The sequence below is a fragment of the Pygocentrus nattereri genome, chromosome 19 (genome assembly GCF_015220715.1).
Source record: "Pygocentrus nattereri isolate fPygNat1 chromosome 19, fPygNat1.pri, whole genome shotgun sequence".
NCBI classification, from domain to species: Eukaryota; Metazoa; Chordata; class Actinopteri; order Characiformes; family Serrasalmidae; genus Pygocentrus; species Pygocentrus nattereri.
The window spans coordinates 4,317,825-4,337,999 of record NC_051229.1 but is presented as its reverse complement, the minus strand read 5'-3'; the positions used below and the strand labels follow the sequence as shown (position 1 = coordinate 4,337,999).

Genomic DNA, 20,175 nt, shown 5'->3' with positions numbered 1-20,175 from the left:
GAGTGGATCAGACACAGCAGTGCTACTGAAGTTTTTAAACACCTCAGTGTCACTGCTGGACTGAGAACAGTCCACCAACCAAAAATATCCAGCCAACAGCGTCCTGTGACCACTGATGAAGGACTAGAGGATGACCAACACAAACTGTGCAGCAGCAGATGAGCTGTCGTCTCTGACTTTACATCTACAAGGTGGACCGACGAGGTAGGAGTGTCTAATAGAGTGGACAGTGAGTGGACACTGCTGTGCCTGATCCACTCAGACCAGCACAGCACACACTAACACACCACAACAGTACCTGCTCTGTGAGGGTCCATGGGGGTCCTGTCCACTGAAGAACAGGGTAACAGAGTATCAGAGAAACAGATGGACTACAGTCTGTAACTGTAGAACTACAGAGTGCAGCTATACAGTAAGTGGAGCTGATAAAGTGGACAGTGAGCACATAAATAAGGAGGTGGTCAGAACGTTATACCTGATCGGTACATTGCAAATTACTTATGCATCACATTCAGTATTAAAATGAGTACTTTAATTGCACCAGCCTTTTGAATAGATTAGTCGACAGCTGTGTGTACTAAACTGGGTCTTGCATTAAATAATAACATGTAATACTTGAGCAGCTCATTGAAACAACACTATTGTTTTCCATACTGTGCAGCCCTGAAGACCGAAATATGATGTAGACCTGATAAGATTTTTGTAAGGTTGTGTGTTCAGGGTGGTCTTCGATATGCATCTCCCACACTCACCTGTCAAGCTCTGGACTCAGTCCGTAACTCTTTGTAACAGATAATATGGTGTCTATGATTCTTTCTGCAAAGGAAACAGAAGTACAAACGCGTTAATCAACAAGAGCGATAGGAATCAAACGGGAAGCATCAGAACAGGCTGAGCACATAGTTTTCTAATATCAGCAATGCGGCGCTCGCGGTGGTCTGATGGAGAAAGATGAGTGCGTGCCTGCCGAAAGGTTTATTGGGAAGCGGAATCCAGGGTGATGGAAAAAGCGGCCTGTAAAACAGGAATGTCATTTTCAAACAAGCACATTCCTGTGACAAAGTCCACAATTTAATGCCCTCAGACACCGAGTGTGTCAGCTCCTGATGTAAATTTACAGAGATGTTTGGTCATAGTGAGCATTCCTCTGATGCCCGCATAGAGAATTCAGCACAGACAGACGCCACGGCTCGCAGCTCCCCGACTTCTGACACCAACAAATGTGCTCCACCTCCCAGCAGTGGAACCACAACAACTGATCAAGCCATATGCTTTCATAAATACTGCGGTTAGACTGGACAAGCTTTACAGAACAAAAATCCCATTCAACCTAATGAGAGACTCGGTTTATATCACAATACCTACATTTAGAGTCGGTTATTCATTCAGTCTAATGAGAAACTGTAGAACAGACTCGGTTTATATCACAATACCTACATTTAGAGTCGGTTATTCATTCAGTCTAATGAGAAACTGTAGAACGGACTCGGTTTATATAACAATACCTACATTTAGAGCCGGTTATTCATTCAGTCTAATGAGAAACTGTAGAACGGACTCGGTTTATATCACAATACCTACATTTAGAGTCGGTTATTCATTCAGCCTAATGAGAAACTGTAGAACAGACTCGGTTTATATCACAATACCTACATTTAGAGTCGGTTATTCATTCAGTCTAATGAGAAACTGTAGAACGGACTCGGTTTATATCACAATACCTACATTTAGAGTCGGTTATTCATTCAGTCTAATGAGAAACTGTAGAACGGACTCGGTTTATATCACAATACCTACATTTAGAGTCGGTTATTCATTCAGTCTAATGAGAAACTGTAGAACAGACTCGGTTTATATCACAATACCTACATTTAGAGCCGGTTATTCATTCAGTCTAATGAGAAACTGTAGAACGGACTCGGTTTATATCACAATACCTACATTTAGAGCCGGTTATTCATTCAGCCTAATGAGAAACTGTAGAACAGACTCGGTTTATATCACAATACCTACATTTAGAGCCGGTTATTCATTCAGTCTAATGAGAAACTGTAGAACGGACTCGGTTTATATCACAATACCTACATTTAGAGTCGGTTATTCATTCAGCCTAATGAGAAACTGTAGAACAGACTCGGTTTATATCACAATACCTACATTTAGAGCCGGTTATTCATTCAGTCTAATGAGAAACTGTAGAACAGACTCGGTTTATATCACAATACCTACATTTAGAGCCGGTTATTCATTGAGCCTAATGAGAAACTGTAGAACGGACTCGGTTTATATCACAATACCTACATTTAGAGCCGGTTATTCATTCAGTCTAATGAGAAACTGTAGAACGGACTCGGTTTATATCACAATACCTACATTTAGAGTCGGTTATTCATTCAGTCTAATGAGAAACTGTAGAACAGACTCGGTTTATATCACAATACCTACATTTAGAGTCGGTTATTCATTCAGTCTAATGAGAAACTGTAGAACAGACTCGGTTTATATCACAATACCTACATTTAGAGTCGGTTATTCATTCAGTCTAATGAGAAACTGTAGAACAGACTCGGTTTATATCACAATACCTACATTTAGAGCCGGTTATTCATTCAGTCTAATGAGAAACTGTAGAACGGACTCGGTTTATATCACAATACCTACATTTAGAGCCGGTTATTCATTCAGTCTAATGAGAAACTGTAGAACGGACTCGGTTTATATCACAATACCTACATTTAGAGCCGGTTATTCATTCAGCCTAATGAGAAACTGTAGAACAGAGCTGCTGCCCTGGATAACATTCCGGGGCATGTGCTGAAGTGCTGTGCAGACCAAGTCTTCGAGGTGCTGACAGACATCTTCAACTCCTCTTTAATCCAGGCAGTTGTCCCCACCTGCCTGAAGACCGCCACCGTCATTCCAGTCCCTAAGAGCTCTACAGTGACAGGACTGAATGACTGTCGGCCAGTAGCCCTCACCCCGATAGTCACAAAGTGCTTTGAAAGACGGGTTATGACCCACATCAAAGCCAACATTGATGTCACTGGGGACACATACTGGAAAAACCAATCCACAGAGGATGCCATCTCCTCTGTGGTCCACACTGCCCTCACCCACCTGGAGAATAAGGACTCTTACATCCGTATGCTCTTTGTGGATTTCACATCTGCCTTTAACACCATGATTCCCCAGACCCTGCCTTACAAACTCCAGACACTTGGACTGAGCACCTCTCTCCGCAATTGGGTCCTGGACTTCCTGACTAACAGGCCACAGTCTGTGAGGATCCACATCATCTCCTTCACCATCATCCTCAGCACCGGCTCCCCTCAGGGCTGCGTGCTGAGCCCCTCCTGTTTACACTGCTCACATATGACTGCTCAGCTCTCCATCCAGGCTGTCATATTGTAAAGTTTGCAGTGGTTGGAGTCTGGCTATAGGCAGAAGGTGGAGCACCTGGAGGGTTGGTGCAGTGAGAACAATCTCTGCATCAATGTGAAGAAAACAAAGGAGGAGATGATTGTGGGTTTCAGAAGGGGCAACACCATCCCTCATCCCACACATCGGAGGATCTGCAGTGGAAGTGGTCTCCAGCTGTAGGTACTTGGGCGTACACCTATGTAACAATCTCACCTGGAGTAATAACACCTCCAGTCTGATCAGGAAGGCACATCAGTGCCTCTACTTCCTCAGAAGGTTGAGGCGTGCTGGACTCGGGAGCTCAGTCCTCACCTCATTCTACAGATGTGTGGTGGAGAGCGTTCTGTGCTCCAGCGTCACCGTGTGGCACGGAAGCTGCTCTGTGGCAGAAAGAAAAGCTCTGCAGAGGGTGGTGAAGGCTGCGCCACCATGGACATTTACACCTCCAGATGCAGGAAAAGGGCCACTGGCATCATGAAGGATGAGGAACAGCTTCTTCCCTGAAGCCGTAAGACTCAAACTCCAGTTAGACGTCACTGCAACGGCACTTCATGTCCACTTATTTATCTCTGCTGCTGGACTGAACCAGTGGCCCCACTATATCACCCCTCCACTATATCACCCCTCCACACGTCACTTTATACATCACCAGGATTAAGATGTACACCTTCTGCCTCGTACTCATGCTGCTGTGGTTCATGCTGCTGTTATTTGCACCTTCAATTTATTGTTACTTTTGGGAGTTTAACTGGGACCTTAAGTACATTATTTCGTTCCACCTCATGAACCACATGTAATGCGAATGACAATAAAGCCATATCTATCTATCTATTCAGCGAATAAACAGTAATCGTGCATGAAAATGTGTGTTCTTTGTAGAGGATGTGTTAAGTTTATATGTCTCTTTTTGCCTTTTTTTAATTTTTTCAGTTTTACGTTTGCATAATTCACCCTGTGTTGTGCTCCAATTTCATGATGCATGGACCAACAGAAACCTGAAAAAACATCAGAAATCCGTAAAAAATAAAAATAAACAGAAATCAGAAGAAACAACAGAAATCTGTAATAAATGAATAAAAAAAAGAAATCTGTAAAAAAAAAATATCTGTAAAATAAATCTAAAAGAAAATAGAAAACTGTAAAAAAAAAAAAAAAAAAAAAACACCTGTTAAAAAATAAATAAATAAATAAAATAAAAACCCACAGAAATCTGTAAAAAATAAATGATTTTAACTCTCATTACAAATTAAGACCGTTATCCTTCTTTCCTTTTCGTGTAAAGTTATAATTTTGGAAATATGAGGTTTTGTTTGGATATATGTACAGGAATTTTAATTCTACCTTAATACTCATTTTTAGTCATACCTCACACTACAAAGGTCAAATATTTCCTTTACAGCATGTCAGACCCCCAGGACGCGCTCTATCAAAGGCTCGCTGGCTGCGTGGGAGAGGAGAGCAAAGCACAACACAATGGAAGTCCATACTCCATCGACAGAAGCTCAGGACTAATGTGTGCACCTGGATTTGATCTAAAAACTATTACCACTCATAAAAGGTGCCTTCATACTGCAATATCTGAGTTGCTGTCATTTGGAGGAAGTTTTAATATTGAGGATAAATGTTGGCTGAGCAGAGAGAGGCCTGCGAGGCAGCGTGTGCGCCTAATGGGGTAATGAGTACCTCTGAAATGTGCTGATGGATATAGTTCAGCACTGCTTAGATTACACAGGGAGGATAAAGATTACACTGTGGAAACGTAACCAGGCCAAGATGGACTGGGCAACCCAGCAAGACACCAGCAGACTCAGTATGTGGGGCAACTTCAGACACTCAATTTGCCCATTTGGAGAACATAGCAGGGGGATCACAGAAACCCCCCCCAAAAAAAACATGAAACACCACAGTTCAGTAATGCCACATATGAGGGAGGAGGTGGGGATGGACAGCAGAGCCTGACCAATGAAATTAGGCACTGACGCTAATTTTAAAGTAATATTTTAAACGCAATAAATAATTGAACAGACTTCAATGGTCTTAGTTAAATAACTAGACAGACAGATAAATAGATAGACAGATAGATGAATGGAGACAGACAGACAGGTAGAGATACAGACAGATAGATAGAAGGAGCTACAGACAGACGGACACAGACAGATAATAGATAGACAGGTGGATGGATGAATGGATGGATAGAGACAGACAGGCATACAGATAGATAGACGGATGGATGGATGGATGGATGAAGACAGATAATAGATAAATAGATAGAGAGAGATGGATGGATGGATGGATGGATGAATGGAGACAGACAGAGAGACAGATAATAGATAGATAGATAGATAGATAGATGAATGGAGACAGAGAGACAGATAATAGATAATTAGATAGATAGACAGAGAGAGAGATGGATGGATGGATGAATGAATGGAGACATGGAGACAGATAGATAGATAGATAGATAGATAGATAGATAGATAGATAGATAGATAGATAGATAGATAGATGGATGAATGAATGGAGACAGAGAGACAGATAATAGATAATTAGATAGATAGACAGAGAGAGAGATGGATGGATGGATGAATGAATGGAGACAGACAGACAGATAGACAGACAGACAGACAGATAGATAGATAGATAGATAGATAGATAGATAGAAATTCAGCTGTTACTTTAGCAAGATATATAATTGCACATAAACACAAACACAAATTAGGCAGAAATAAAAATAGAAATAAAACCATAAATTAGGCAGAAATAGAAAGACATAAGTTAAAGTTTGAGAGAGGAAAAAAACAGAAGTACATCTATTTGCATGTTAAGACAGATCTGTTGTATTGACATGAGAGCAGGTGCTGTTACAACACAATAAGGAATGAACGTAACTAAGACCATCACAATTACATCAACTGTGAGACGTGACCAACTATCAGATCTCAACTCTCACGTTTCTCAACCTTCTAAGGTGAAGAAACTCAGTCTTACACAATACAGAGGGAAAGGCCCTCATGAGTCCTCCCACCACACAGGCCCACCTGCATATTTACTGTAGAACATTATAGAAATTCGTGTGCTTAAAAAACCTCATCCAGTAATCACTCGACTTCTCCTCCACTCGAAAACAAACGCCCCGAAATCTCACTGCAGTGGTGAAGGTTCTTCAAGAGTTCTTCAGCAAAGAAATGGTCATATGTAGAACCATGAACACGCAAAGAACCCTTTGAGTCGTAAGTCATGAAAGTGTTCTTTAAATTATTGGAGAATGTGCTGAAATGGGTTCTATATAGAACCTTTTCAAAATGCCTTCTCCTACAGGTACAAGGTCAAGGGTGTAACAATAGAAGAACCTGACGCTATACAGAACACCTTCCAAACAGGTTCAATATAGAATCACTTGCAGCACATTCTTAAGTCGTAGAACACACGCCACGTTCAAAGCCCCTTAAATCCCCTTTCTTCCCCGTTCTGATGCTCGGTCTGCACTTCAGCAGGTTGTCCTGACCACCTCTACATGCCTAAATGCAGTGAGTTGCAGCCGTGTGATTGGCTGATTTAGCTATTTGTGTTAACAAGCAACTGAGCTGTACCTAATAAAGTGGCCGGTGGGTGTATATCACTAGTGCTGTGACACTAACCAGTTCCAGCTTTAAACCAGTCTGTAACGTAACAGAACAGCAGACGTCCCCTCTCGCATTTCCCCAAAGCAATGTCTATATGACCACTAGGTTATTACCTAGAACCTACAACTAGACCTCATTTTAAAGTGTAACTTCAACACTGCACTACAGCAAAGTTCCTGTGTAGAAGATGCACTTGTGTAATTACATAGGCTGTACATCTTAAATTCAGCTAACACTGACCAAATCATTAGTAGTTACAGGATGTTATTCATGTGTAATTACACAGTTCTAAGAGACACTATAGTGGGACCCCGTTTTCTAAGCTAAGGAACCCTTGAAGAGCCATGTTTAAGAGCGTAGATCATAACTTCTAATCGTTACAGCAAAGCTTGATTTTAACAACTGTAATATCCTAAAACATGACTAAGCGTGAAGAACCCTTAGCAGCTATAAGTCTCCCCTTCCGCTTCTCCGTGACGGCTGATGTAGCATGAAGGCTGTTGTAAGAGCTGGAATTCCTGCTGTAAGCAATATCAGCCATAACCGCGAACGTAGTGATTAAAGAGTTGAAGGGAACACAAGCGGTCAGTGTTTGGACGAATTGCCGACAGCTGCCATCAAGCATCACCGATGCCAGCATAAACAGTGCGGAAAGCGCGCTGAAACGAGGGAGTGGACGTTACTGCGGCAGGTTCCTTTAAAAAACTGCTAAGAGCAATGGCTGCTAATCGTTTTCAGATAATGGGATAAACACTTCATCCAAGCATTTCTCCAGGCAGTCTGAACAAACCAACCCCTCACCTTCAACGTACACTGTTTTGGCAGGGAAAATCAGAGCGTGAATTATAGTGGAAAGGGCTGGGTGTCATACAAACACTCAGAATGTGGCAGGGCGGGGCGAGATGTGATGATTAGGGGTGGGATAAGATATCGATACAGCGATGAATCGTATCTCTCCGTTATCGATACAGTGGCGCCAAATATGGATGTACTTATTGAAACATGTCTGTGCTGTAAACACTGTAAATGGACCCCGCCTCCAATTTCATTTACCAGACTCACTACTTCATGACTCCACATGGTGGCGCTATTCAAATGAATAGGGTAAACCTGCCGTGGAGGGAAAGAAACTCACAGGGGAGGGATGAAGGATAACGGGGGACCAAATCAGACAGGCCCCGCCCTCTTCCAAGTCGAAGGTCTGGGCCACTTCAGCTTTTACAGCATTGAAGGGACAAATGAAACAGACAAAGACTGGGAAGAACCGTCTCGTTAAAATAAAGAACACGGGGAACAACGAAGACGCAGAGCCACCTTCATCATCATCCTCCTCCTCCTCCTGATTTGGTTGTTGAGTGAACAGCTAAAAACCACAACTCAAAGTCAGCCTTGGTTAGAAAAGATTCTAGTCCTAGTTGTGGCCTAGTTTTAGACATTTTAGCCCGGGAAATGTTATAAGATTAAGACTAAATGACCCGTATTAGTCCCAAAACGGGGTGACTTCACCTCCGCATTTAACCCAGCCGTGCAGCGAAACACCACATACACACTAGTGAACACACACTAGGGGCAGTGAGCACACTTGCCTGGAGCAGTGGGCAGCCCTATCCACAGCGCAGCTGGGGGTTAGGTGCTTTGCTCAAGGGCACTTCAGTCACATACTGTTGGGCTCAGGGGATCGAACCGGCGACCTTCCCGGTCACACTGTTGGACTCTGGGGATCGAACCAGCGACCAGGTCACACTAACCCTGAACTGAGCTCCACAGTCTAGAAGCAGAAGAACTGAACGAGTCTCTCCACGTTGTCGGTGTTTTACTGAAGGTGTCTGTAGAAGGTCAGAATCTGCAGATCTAAGATCATAAACAGACCGACACTCTGATGTAAGCGGCGCTTTAAGGTCTTTAAAAACTAGTAGCAGAATTTTTAAACTCTATCCTGAACGATACAGACGGGCACTCTTTTAAAGCAGGACTCATCTGATCTCTCTGTGCTGGTTCTGTTAGGATGCTGTACATTTTGTACGAGTTGTAAAACAATGTATTGTTTTCTTAATAAGTCCAATAAGAAGACCATTACAGTGATCAACTCTGCTCATGAAAAAAGCATGAACAAGTTTCTCTGCGTCACTTTTTTATTCTTTTTACTGCATTTAATATTACAGAAATAAGTATTGTATTTTTATTGTAATTCTAGTCCAGGCATCCCCAATGCCTATATTCTACGAACAATGATACATACATATATACAGTTGTATGCAAAAGTATGGGTCACATTCCATGTTTTGTTGATCTTCTGATTGTAAATAAGTGAACACGTCCTCTAATCAGAACACACTGCACATTTTAATGTGCATTTATTGTTTATTTGCTGAATTTAAAACATAAAACACAAACATGAAGTTCAAAACTTCTCAAAACATTTTTTTTTCTCCATTTGTTAAACAGATATTGAGCAAATACACAGATACTGAGCATTAGCACTTTCAGAAAATGTTATTCTCACTTAGAAAACCAAAAAAAGCATCTGATTTGACCAGGGCTGTTCAAACCCTACGTCCATGAAAAATATCAGACTTCAGCATCAGCCCTTGATTCCCATATCGGCGCATAGTTATCGTCTTCGCCCAGCCTTAACGGGAAGTCACTGCAGCAGGAGCAGCGGTCACGAGGAGAACATTCCTGCTTTTGTTGAACGTTTTAATTGCACTGTGAAGTGCTGGAGCTGGTTGTGATGTCTGAACAACATACCAAAGCAAGGGCCTCAAGAATGACTCATCAAAAGCTCGGTGCACACTGCAAACCATCCAATAACCACTAAAGAGCACCACGGGTCATCCAAGGCTGCTCACATTGAGTCACTGAAAGCTTTTTAGAAGTTGCACAGCGTGGCAACTCACGGTGTTAAAATCCCCAGTTAAACACAGAAATGTGCCACTCTGAGCTACTGTTTAACATATTGGGGTAAAAATAAAACATACAAGAATTCTGAGTCTCTACAATCAACCATTGATTGGAAAATAGTCATAAATCTGGGGAAAAGAAAGGTGTTTTGTGTTCGGACTTTCTGCACCTGTTAGAGGTGGACGTCTGGTTCCTATCACCACCACTGTGGACAATTCCGACTGTAAATTTCTCTAGAACAGAGCGTTTCACACCAAACCGCTCTGAATGACTGTTTACATCTGAACGATTGAATTATGCAGAAATTTAGAAAAATCAGTGGAGTTTCCCTTTAACACAATGGCAAAAATAGGAACATAACAAAATGTGCCATAACTTTTGCCCAGTTCACAATGTGTTTATTTTTCCCCCCAAACTGTTTAATTCAGCAAATAAACAGTGGCTCTGCGTGAAAATGTGCAGAAGTGTGTCTCTAGAGCGATGCATTCACAGAAAATCAACAAAACTCTCACACTTTGACCAGCAGCGCCCAAATGACAGTCCGCTCCATAAAAAGTCTTTTCTTGTATCAACTTTGTATCCTCACATTTCTAAATAATGAAAATAAAGTTAATAAAGTTTGATGTAAGTATGTAAATAAGTCACTCCAGTCCACACAGTCCATATATGGAAACTAAGCTGCAAAAACAGGCTGGGCTGAACTCACTGTATTTCGGATGCCATGACAACACATTTGCATGCATCTGCATATTCAGCACACAGCAACTTAGCCACGCCCACTCACACGGAGGTCATAAGGAGTGTTTCAGCCCAACTGCTTTTCTAACAGGGCAAATACCTGACAGCCAATCAGAACAGAGCTGGTTTAAATACAGTTCATTTCAATAATTTATTTCAATCATATATATATATATATATATATATATATATATATATATATATATATATATATATATATATATATAGAGAGAGAGAGAGAGAGAGAGCTGATCTGAAGGCCACATGAAGTTTGGAGGTCTGTAGTGATGGACTCTGCAGAAAGTCGGTGACCTCTGCGCTCTATGCCCCTCAGCATCCGCTGACCGCTCTGTCATTTTACGTGGCCGACCACTTCGTGGCTGAGTTGCTGTCGTTCCCAATCGCTTCCACTTTGTTATAATCCCACTGACAGTTGACTGTGGAATATTTAGTAGTGAGGAAATTTCACGACTGGACTTGCTGCACAGGTGGCGTCCGATCACGGCACCACGCTGGAATTCACTGAGCTCCTGAGAGCGACCCATTCTTTCACTAATGTCTGTAGAAGCAGTCTGCAGGCCTAGGGGCTCGGCTTTATACACCTGTGGCCATGGAAGTGACTGGAACACCTGAATTGAATGATTTGATGGGTGACCGAATACTTTTGGAAATATAGTGTTTATATATATGATTCAATCAATCAGTCTTAAACGCAGTGTCCTTTCTAACTCTAAGCGATAAACAGAGGTTAGGAAACGGTCCTGTAAAAACTAATTACATCTCATTTTGGTACGTTAACCCAAACATATGTCTCTAACGGGCCTCATGGGAAAAATACAATAGAATACAAGGAAAATGTCAGATATGGGCTGTTTAATTACTAAAAGCACAATCAGATGAGAAATCACAGCTGTAGGTGGCCAAAGGAGTCGTTTGCACTAAAATTGGTAGCGAAAGAACAGCTATTTTTATGTCTCACAGCGTTTTGTGTGCTTCTATTCACGACCCACACGTATCACCTCTCCGAGCGAACGAAGCTCAAAGGAAAGGTACACTGCTCCCACGATCCGTGGAGAAAAGAGCAACCCGGCGTAGCGTAAACACGGCCCACTGTCTTTAGAAAGCCTCCGTGAGCGAGCACACGGCGGCCCTCGGCCGAGCACAAAGGTTACATTCAGCCTTCAAGAGCCGGAAAATCTGACAAAATGCTGAAACCTAAGCTTTCGAATTCAGATGCGCTCGGATCTAATCACACAGGTTCAAGCAGCTGCGCGTGACGATAAAACATGCAGTCATGCTTACAGCGCTGGAATACACTGGCGACCTACTGATCACAGACACCATCACTCCAAATCATCTAGATACAGAGAGGCTGGCACAAAGGCACCATTCTGCAGAGGGATTCTTTTGGAAGGCATGTTCTCATACATGGATGACAGAACACACGTGTTACCTAAGATTTTATATGACGCTCCGAAAGGGGAACTCCAGCGATCTTTCTAAATTTCTACATAATTAAGTGGTTGAGATGCAAACAGAGTCATTCAGAGCGGTTCGGCGTGAAACTTGGAGTCGGAACTGTTCACAGTGGCGGTGATGGGAACCAGACGTCCACCTCTAAAAGCTACAGAAAAAGTTCGAAAACAAAACGGCTTTTTTTCCAGATTCGGGACTATTTTACCATCAGAAGACACGTGGAGCTTCCCTGGCGGTTTCGTGATGGTAAATCAATGTCGAGGAGTTTCTCTACAGCGAAAGATTTCACACCAAACCGCTCTAAAGCAGAACGAACCCAGTCAGGGATTCAGCCTAATACCACCTCCATGCCCACGTCCACACTACCATATACCTTTATTTCATCCAGCAGCATTTTAATTGGCCTTTAATTGTCAATAAGAATGATGTAATGTTCGTATCAAGCTAAGGATTATGACCCTTAAACCATATTTATTGCCATAAACGTAGACAATAATTTAAAAAAAAAAACACGTTTAAGTAGTTTTATTCCTTTGTTTGTTGAAGTTTTTTAATCTTCTTTGCAAATATTTAATTTTACTAAAAAAATACTCGTAATTTTTACTGGCTCTGGTCCACCTTGCTGTATTGTTTTTCATTGTGATGAAAATAAAGTGCAGATGCCTTTGAGTATCGTGATGTTAGATTTTTTTCCATATCGCTCGGCCTCAGCTACCAGCTACTATGACCTCCTGCTAACTGGTTATCCCTGATTTTCTCATTTTTCCGCTTAACTGAAGCACCTCTTAACACGTTCTGCCAGAACAAGACCGCTTTCAGAGTCACTGTAACAGCTAACCTGACGTTTTATTTTTTATTGTGATAAATTACGTTACAATACACAATATCCTTCGCTGTTGCTTCTTTTCAAATACTCAATACTCAGTTTTTCAGCTTTTTTTAGATGTGGCTCTAGTCCAACACGCTATATTCCTTTATATATTGTGGACGGTGGAGCGGAGGGATGCCAGACTGTCTCAGAGTGCTGCCGTGTCTGTGTCTCCTTCTGGTTCTCTCCTGTTAGTTAAGCTGTCATAGTCAGATCTGCCGGAGTCGTTAGCCACACTCTGGGAATGTTCACATTCCCTGTTTTATGTACAAACAGACAGAATAAAACTAATTCCCTCTCCCTGCCTTTTTCCGAGTAAACGACTGCCCACATGTCCGGCCGGACACTGAAGGACGACTGACTGTCGAGCTCTCCTGCTGCCCACTTCAGACCAGCTGCCCACGCCCCAGCTACCACCACCTGCCTTGGACTAGCTGCCCACTCTACACTGATGTTTTCATGGACTCCTGGCTATTACTACTACTAATACTACTGCTATTAATATTAGTAGTATAATCACTCTGAGGTGGTTTGACCAGAGGAGGATGAGTCCCCCCTGGTGAGCCTGGTTCCTCCCAAGGTTTCTTCCTCAGTTCTGAGGGAGGTTCTCCTTGCCACTGTCACCACTGGCTTGCCCACCGGGGGGTTTTACATTCATGTTAAAACTTTGCCTTTTCTGGAATTCTGTGAAGCTGCTTTGTGACCACATCCGTTGTAAAAAGTGCTACAAATAAATTTGATTTGATTTTGATATATTGAGACGAAAATTACACATAAATGCCTTTAAGTGTTGTGATGGGTTTTTTTTTCCTTATTGCACAACTACCAGCTAGTATGACCTCCTGCTATCTTGTTAACGCTGGTCTTCACTCATTATTAGACATTATACATTAGTTCCGGCCTTGTGAGCTGATTGGTTGAGCAGCGTTCTAACTGTGCTGTTTTTTCACCATAACATCACAAACACTGTATCACTCCGCTGAGACGCTGTTGCTAAGCAACGACTTTGCCAGCTGTAGGAGACGCTCGAGCCATTTGAACGTTTTTACTTCTTACTTTGCCACAAACAGAAAACGGACGCTGTTAAGACCACATCTGACCGACAGCCGGTTTGGTCCGACTCTGAAGACGAGACGACACTAAATTCCCAAACTGTCGTCACCACTGAGCAGCTTTTCAGTCGGCAGCTGTGACAGAAGAACAGCTGAACAACCTGGAATCAGCCAGAAATGAACCCAACACCATTCGCCAAACTAAACGGGCTGTAAGAAGCTTCACAGACCGGCTGGAACAAAACAACATTAATACTGATCTGGACAAACTGACCAAACTGAGCTGAACCTGATATTGGGTCAGTTTTATGGCTCAGTACTTCAGAGGGCGAGGCTTCAAGCTGCTCGTTAAGGAGCTGTAATTAGGAGGAAGGAGCTGAACATTAAAACATATTAAACGCCGCGTTCACGGCCAGTTTATTCATTTCTTACTGTATTTATTTAACTGCTGTATTAAAGCAGTAGAGACACTCGAGGAGGGAGTTATCACCAATAACATCACGGCTGTGATGATCTACGGCGAGAACACACTCCCTCTCGGGTTTTACTGCTTCATTTTAGCACTGTTTAACTGAAGTCTTTAACATGTTGTGCCAAAACAGGAATGTGTTCAACGTGTGTCATTATAAGGGCTAATTTGCATATTAAATTGAACAGATTGGTGGCACAGCAATGGCTAAAACTGATAAAAGTTTGGCATTATGACTTTATGACATTATGACAAGTTTTCTTTATTAAAATCTTTGCCTCATTCAGAAAACAGTGTATTAAACCCAATAAATCCAGTTGAAAACGTCCATCAAAGCACAGCACATGTTAATGAAAATTAGAAGAGGTTTCCATACCTTGTGTCTTGAATCCAAATGGAGGTAAAAAACTGCTGACTTTGCCTAACCGCTTAAAGTTTCTGTCGAGGAACATGGGCGCTGGCTTTACAAACCTAAAGGAAAAACAAAACAAGCAAATATGACGACATTAAAGGGAAAGGTATCGGCGCATCACAACATTGGAAATTCCACCTCCGCATTTAACCCATCCTTGAAGTGAAATACCACATACACACACACTAGGAGGCAGTGAGCACACCTGCCCGGAACGGTGGGCAGCCCTATCCACGGCGCCCGGGGAGCAGTTGGGGGTTAGGTGTCTTGCTCACGGACACCTCAGTCATGGACTGTCGGTGCTGGGGATCGAACCGGCGACCTTCCGGTCACAGGGCCAGTTCCCTAACCTCCAGCCCACGACTGAAAAATGAAATAAAACATATTCCAGAAATGCCAACGCTACAGGACAAGAAAAAGAACATTTCTATTAGTCTATTCATCATCTAGAAATGCTTACACAGGGTAAAGACCACCTGGCACTAAGATTTTCTCTTCAAAGAGAGGTGCCTTGTCTCAAAGGGCTGGAAATAACTGGCCAACGGGGTTGCAAAGGGGGTTGCCGAGCGAACAAACTTTGGTCAGGGTAAGAACATCGGGGTCAGAGCCAATGTTATCAGAGGCAGAGTAAGGTCTGGGTAAAAAATGCAGTCTAGTGAAAAGTAAACAAGTCTTTCTAAACGTCCGCCGTTGTTGGTCACCCACTCACGAAAAAAATAGTCCTTAGATCTGCATGAATCTCGTAGGTGACCTATTTTGTGTATTGTAGTATATTGTGTATAGCCTATACGTAAGATCTACACTCAGTATATTGCAATAACTCAATATACTCCAAGATACAACATACTATAGACGTATACTCGATGCACTGCATACCACTGGCCTATAATCAATATTTAATAATACATGCCATACTATAGGCCTATAGTATGCAGTATACTGACAAATAAATAGCAGTATACTACATACCATAGGCTTAATTAAAATACACTACATACTACAGGGCTATACTCAACATATTACAATATACTGCACTCTATATGCCTATGGCTAAAAAAGGGGTTAGATTTAGTGTTCATCTTGCAGTTGGGCCACCGCACCACTTTTTAGGCTACCCATTTGGAGCCTGGTGAGTAATCTTTAATGGGGCATTTGTCTGCAAGAGGTCAACATTTGCGGTTCGTCTCTGCAGTGACCCAGTGGTCAGAGTTTAAGACAGCAGAGTTGAACCAGCAGGCATCCATCACTGACCCCAGCGCCTCGTCATCCAGGCAAATCCAGAGCCAAGCCAGAGGCCATTTCCCAGGCACACCTCGCTCTGCTTCTGGAAGCACAGACACAGGATGGATGCATGAGCCTCTGACCCGCGTCCCCTGGCCGCCATCCTTTATCCACGCAGCTCGCTACAAAGGGCTTTTCAGTGCATTCAAACAAACTCAAATGGGGATTTTTGTGGGAGAGCTGAGTTTAATCAGCCACAGTGTGTGTAGTAAATGTAATGGTTGGATTTAATCCAGTTTGAAGAACAAGATTACAAAAAAAAACTTCAAAAAGCCAAGTTACTGTTCTTAGCATTTAATTTAAGATGGCACTGAATTTAAGGTGGCAGTGTATTTAGGGTATCAGTAAATTTAAAGTGGTACTTTACTTGAGATATCAGTAAATGTAAGGTGGCAGTGAATTTGAAGTATCAGTAAATTTAGGCTGGCAGTAAATTTAAGGTACTAGTAAATTTAAGGTGGCAGTGCATTTAAGGTATCAGTAAATTAAAGGCGGCAGTGAATTTAGAGGCATCAACTCTTAAGATGGCAGTGAACATAAGTTGGCAATGTATTTAAAATCTCAATAATTTATTGTGGCAGTGAATTTTCGTTATGATTACAGGTAATGTGGCAATGAATTTAAGGTATCAGTGAATTTAAGGTGGCAGGGGATTTAAGGTAGCACTTGGCAACATATCACCATCCACCATGGATACTGTAGCAACTGCCTAGCAACATTTGTCTTCCACCATTTCAAATCAAATCAAATCACGTTTATTGTCACATCACATGTAAACAGGTGGAAAGTGAGTGAAAATCTTAGGTGCGTAGCTCCCTTATAGAATTTAACTACAAAAAAATATATAAATATCTAAGAAGAAAAAGGTGTGTGTGTGTGTGTGAAAAAGTGGAGGTAAAGTGTGTTTTTATTTTTTCCATAACTATTTTTTTTACATAATTCACCTTTATCTCAGAGTATTAAACTGGTTGTTTTGCTGTGGCAACTTCAGGACTGATAAACGAACTCCATTCTGATTGGCTCACTTCTATTATGCATCATTTTGAAAAGCAATCAGAGCTGAAACACTCCTTAGAACTTCAATATGAATGGGCGGGGCTAAACGGCTGAAGGCTGAATGGGTGCGTATATGTGAATGTGTTGGTTGCTGTGGTTGGCGCTATGTTTTAAAACAATGTTTACATATTAATTCACTGATTAAACGTTCTCAAACTCCAGGACTGGAGCTGAACTCTGAACCAACAGCATCAGCAAACTTACAGAATCATGTCTGTCGACACACGACGTCGTTTTCTGACCCACGACATTCAGTCTGATATTTAACGCTTATATTTCTCCATTCAAATTCAATTCTCTTTCAAAAGTAAGGCGAGTCATTTTAGCCATCTTTCACCTCTTATATTCATGCAGAGCAGTGAAGCCAGAAATTCGCTCCCAACTTGCTGTTCTTTGTATTTAATATAAAAGGCACTGAATTTAAAGTGGCAGTGAATTTAGGCTGACAGTCAATTTAAAGGTACTAGTAAATTTAAGGCGTCGGCATATTTAAGGTATCCGTAAATGAAAAGGTGGCACTGAATTCAGAGGCGGCAGTGAACGTAAGGTGGCAGCGTATTTAAGGTGGCTGTGAATGTAAGGTGGCATCGTATTTAAAATATCAGCCAATTGTAAGGTGGCAGGGAGGGAATTTGAGTTATGATGACATTTAAGGTGGCACTGAATGTAAAGTGGCTGTGGGCTTAAGGTAGCACTCAGCAACACATTACCATCTACCGGGGATGCTGTAGCGACTGCCTAGCAACACTGTAACCGCACTTTAACAAGCATCAACGGTCAAGCCAACTTAAAGATGGTTCACAAACTTTCCCTTTCTAGTTAAACATGCCGCAAATCGACCCCATATCAGCTCTAACTCCTAGGAGGTTGATAAATACGGGCCTTTATCTTCCCTGACGAAGCACTCGCAGCAGAAAGAGGGGCTTCCCAAAGCCATGATCCATGTGCTGTTCATGCCGCCTCTCTGTTTGGCCACACAATGGATGCTTTATGATTCCACTGTCTCAATAAGAGTTTTTCCCCTCCTTAGGCAGTTTCTACAGTTTAAAACGTCATGAATGGAGCAAGATTGGGGAACACGGGCCTTCCAGCTCATATAAAAGCCATAATTTCATAAACACATGCTCAAGGTGACGCCAAAGTCAATTATTCGTTCATTAGCGGGACAATAAAGTTTGATTCTATTCTAAACAATCTGCTCTCTTTTCTCTTCCACAGAAAAATACCGTAAAATGCCTATCAGAGAAATGTTCCATAGCAGAGACATAAGTGAAGGAAGTACATGAGATCCTGCGTTTGGTTAAGCAAGGGAGGAAGCCGGGCAAGAGGTATTAATCTGGTGATGTCGGAAATCCGTAAGCATAACTGGTCAAAAATAGCGATGAAGTATGTGAACAGTTAAAAACATTAAGTATGCGAGTTATTCATCTTCCAGAGACGTTTCAGAGGAGATGAGATACAGGATAATCCACCTACACAAGCAAGGAGAAAAAAAAGTGAAGAAACAGGAGCTTCCAAAACTGGAGTTCAAAAACTGATCAGCTCTAAAAGCTTCAGAGAAAACGTTCTTCCTAACAACCACCTGGAAGAGCTGGTAGACACCACAACTGCCCCCATCAGATAAACAGCGCTTAAAGCTTTGATCTCTGAGAGAGAGGAGAAGATCAAGCTGCTTCAGATCTGAAAACATCCACAGGTGTTTCTGTCCATCCTTCCACTGTGAGAAGACCACTCAGCGCTGTGGGTCTGAAAGGACGTGTAGCTGATCAAGAAGAACCTCACTGAGAAAAGGAGACGGACACATCAGACAAAGAAGCTGGACGATGGACTGACCACCCCAGAGTCCAGACCTCAACACCACTGAATGGGTTTGATTAGTTCAGAAGATCTGACCAGCTTCTAAGACTGAGCTTTGGAGGCGTGCCTGACGGTTCTTTGAGGAACTGAAAGTGAGTCGACAGAAAAGAACGGAAACTGGAACAAAGCTAAAAAGTAATGAAAAAAATATTTTATTATCATTAAAACTTTGCCACTGAACATTTTTGGCACATTTGGTCCATTCATCATGAAATTCACATACAATGTAAAGGGCAATAGATTTAAATAGTTTTAAATTAGGTCAAAAACTGAGATATATAGCTATAGAGGTTAAGTAAAAGGTTGGACCCCTTTTTTGCCTTCAGAACTGCTTTAATTCTTCAGGTCAGACTTTGAACAAGGTGTTGGAAACGTTCCTCAGAGATTCTGGTTGGTTATTTGAGCTCCTGTTGTCTTTCTATCATCTGGAACCAGTCTGCCCATTCTCCTCTGACCTCTCACATCAACAAGGCATTTTCGTCCACACAACTGACCGCTCACTGGATATTTCCCCTTTTTCGGACCGTTCTCTGTAAACCCTAGAGATGGTTGTGTGTGAAAATCCCAGCAGATCAGCAGTTTCTGAAATACTCAGACCAGCCCGTCTGGCACCAACAACCACGCCACGTTCAAAGCCCCTTAAATCCCCTTTCTTCCCCGTTCTGATGCTCAGTCTGCACTTCAGCAAGTCGTCTTGACCACCTCTACACGCCTAAATGCAGAGTGGCGGCCGTGTGATTGGCTGATTAGCTATTTGTGTGAACAAGCAACTGAACCTAACTGTACCTAATAAAGTGGCGGGTGAGTGTATATCTGCCATTGGAAAAAAATCTCCATTTTCAGTTTTTAACAATTTGATGCCTGTATATATATATATATATATATATATATATATATATATATATATATATATATATATTTATTTATTTATTTATTTATATCACACTATCCAAGCTTCTAATTCATCTCGGACTTGGCACCAGTTAATTTACCTGCTGGGAAACATGACAATAAACATCGTT

The 20,175-nt window shown here is 42.0% G+C and overlaps 1 protein-coding gene across 8 annotated transcripts in view; it reads right to left on the bottom strand.

Moving 5' to 3' along the window:
* The window catches only part of st3gal3b (ST3 beta-galactoside alpha-2,3-sialyltransferase 3b), a 99,818-nt gene that overhangs the window by 50,092 nt on the left and 29,551 nt on the right, over positions 1-20,175 (bottom strand). For all 8 annotated transcript variants that reach the window (XM_037530930.1, XM_037530931.1, XM_037530932.1 and 5 more), the window contains 2 exons: positions 14,924-15,018; positions 753-816 (listed from right to left, as the gene is read on the bottom strand). In XM_037530930.1, the coding sequence (XP_037386827.1) occupies positions 753-816; positions 14,924-15,018 (159 nt within the window). The remainder of the gene's footprint in view (positions 1-752; positions 817-14,923; positions 15,019-20,175) is intronic.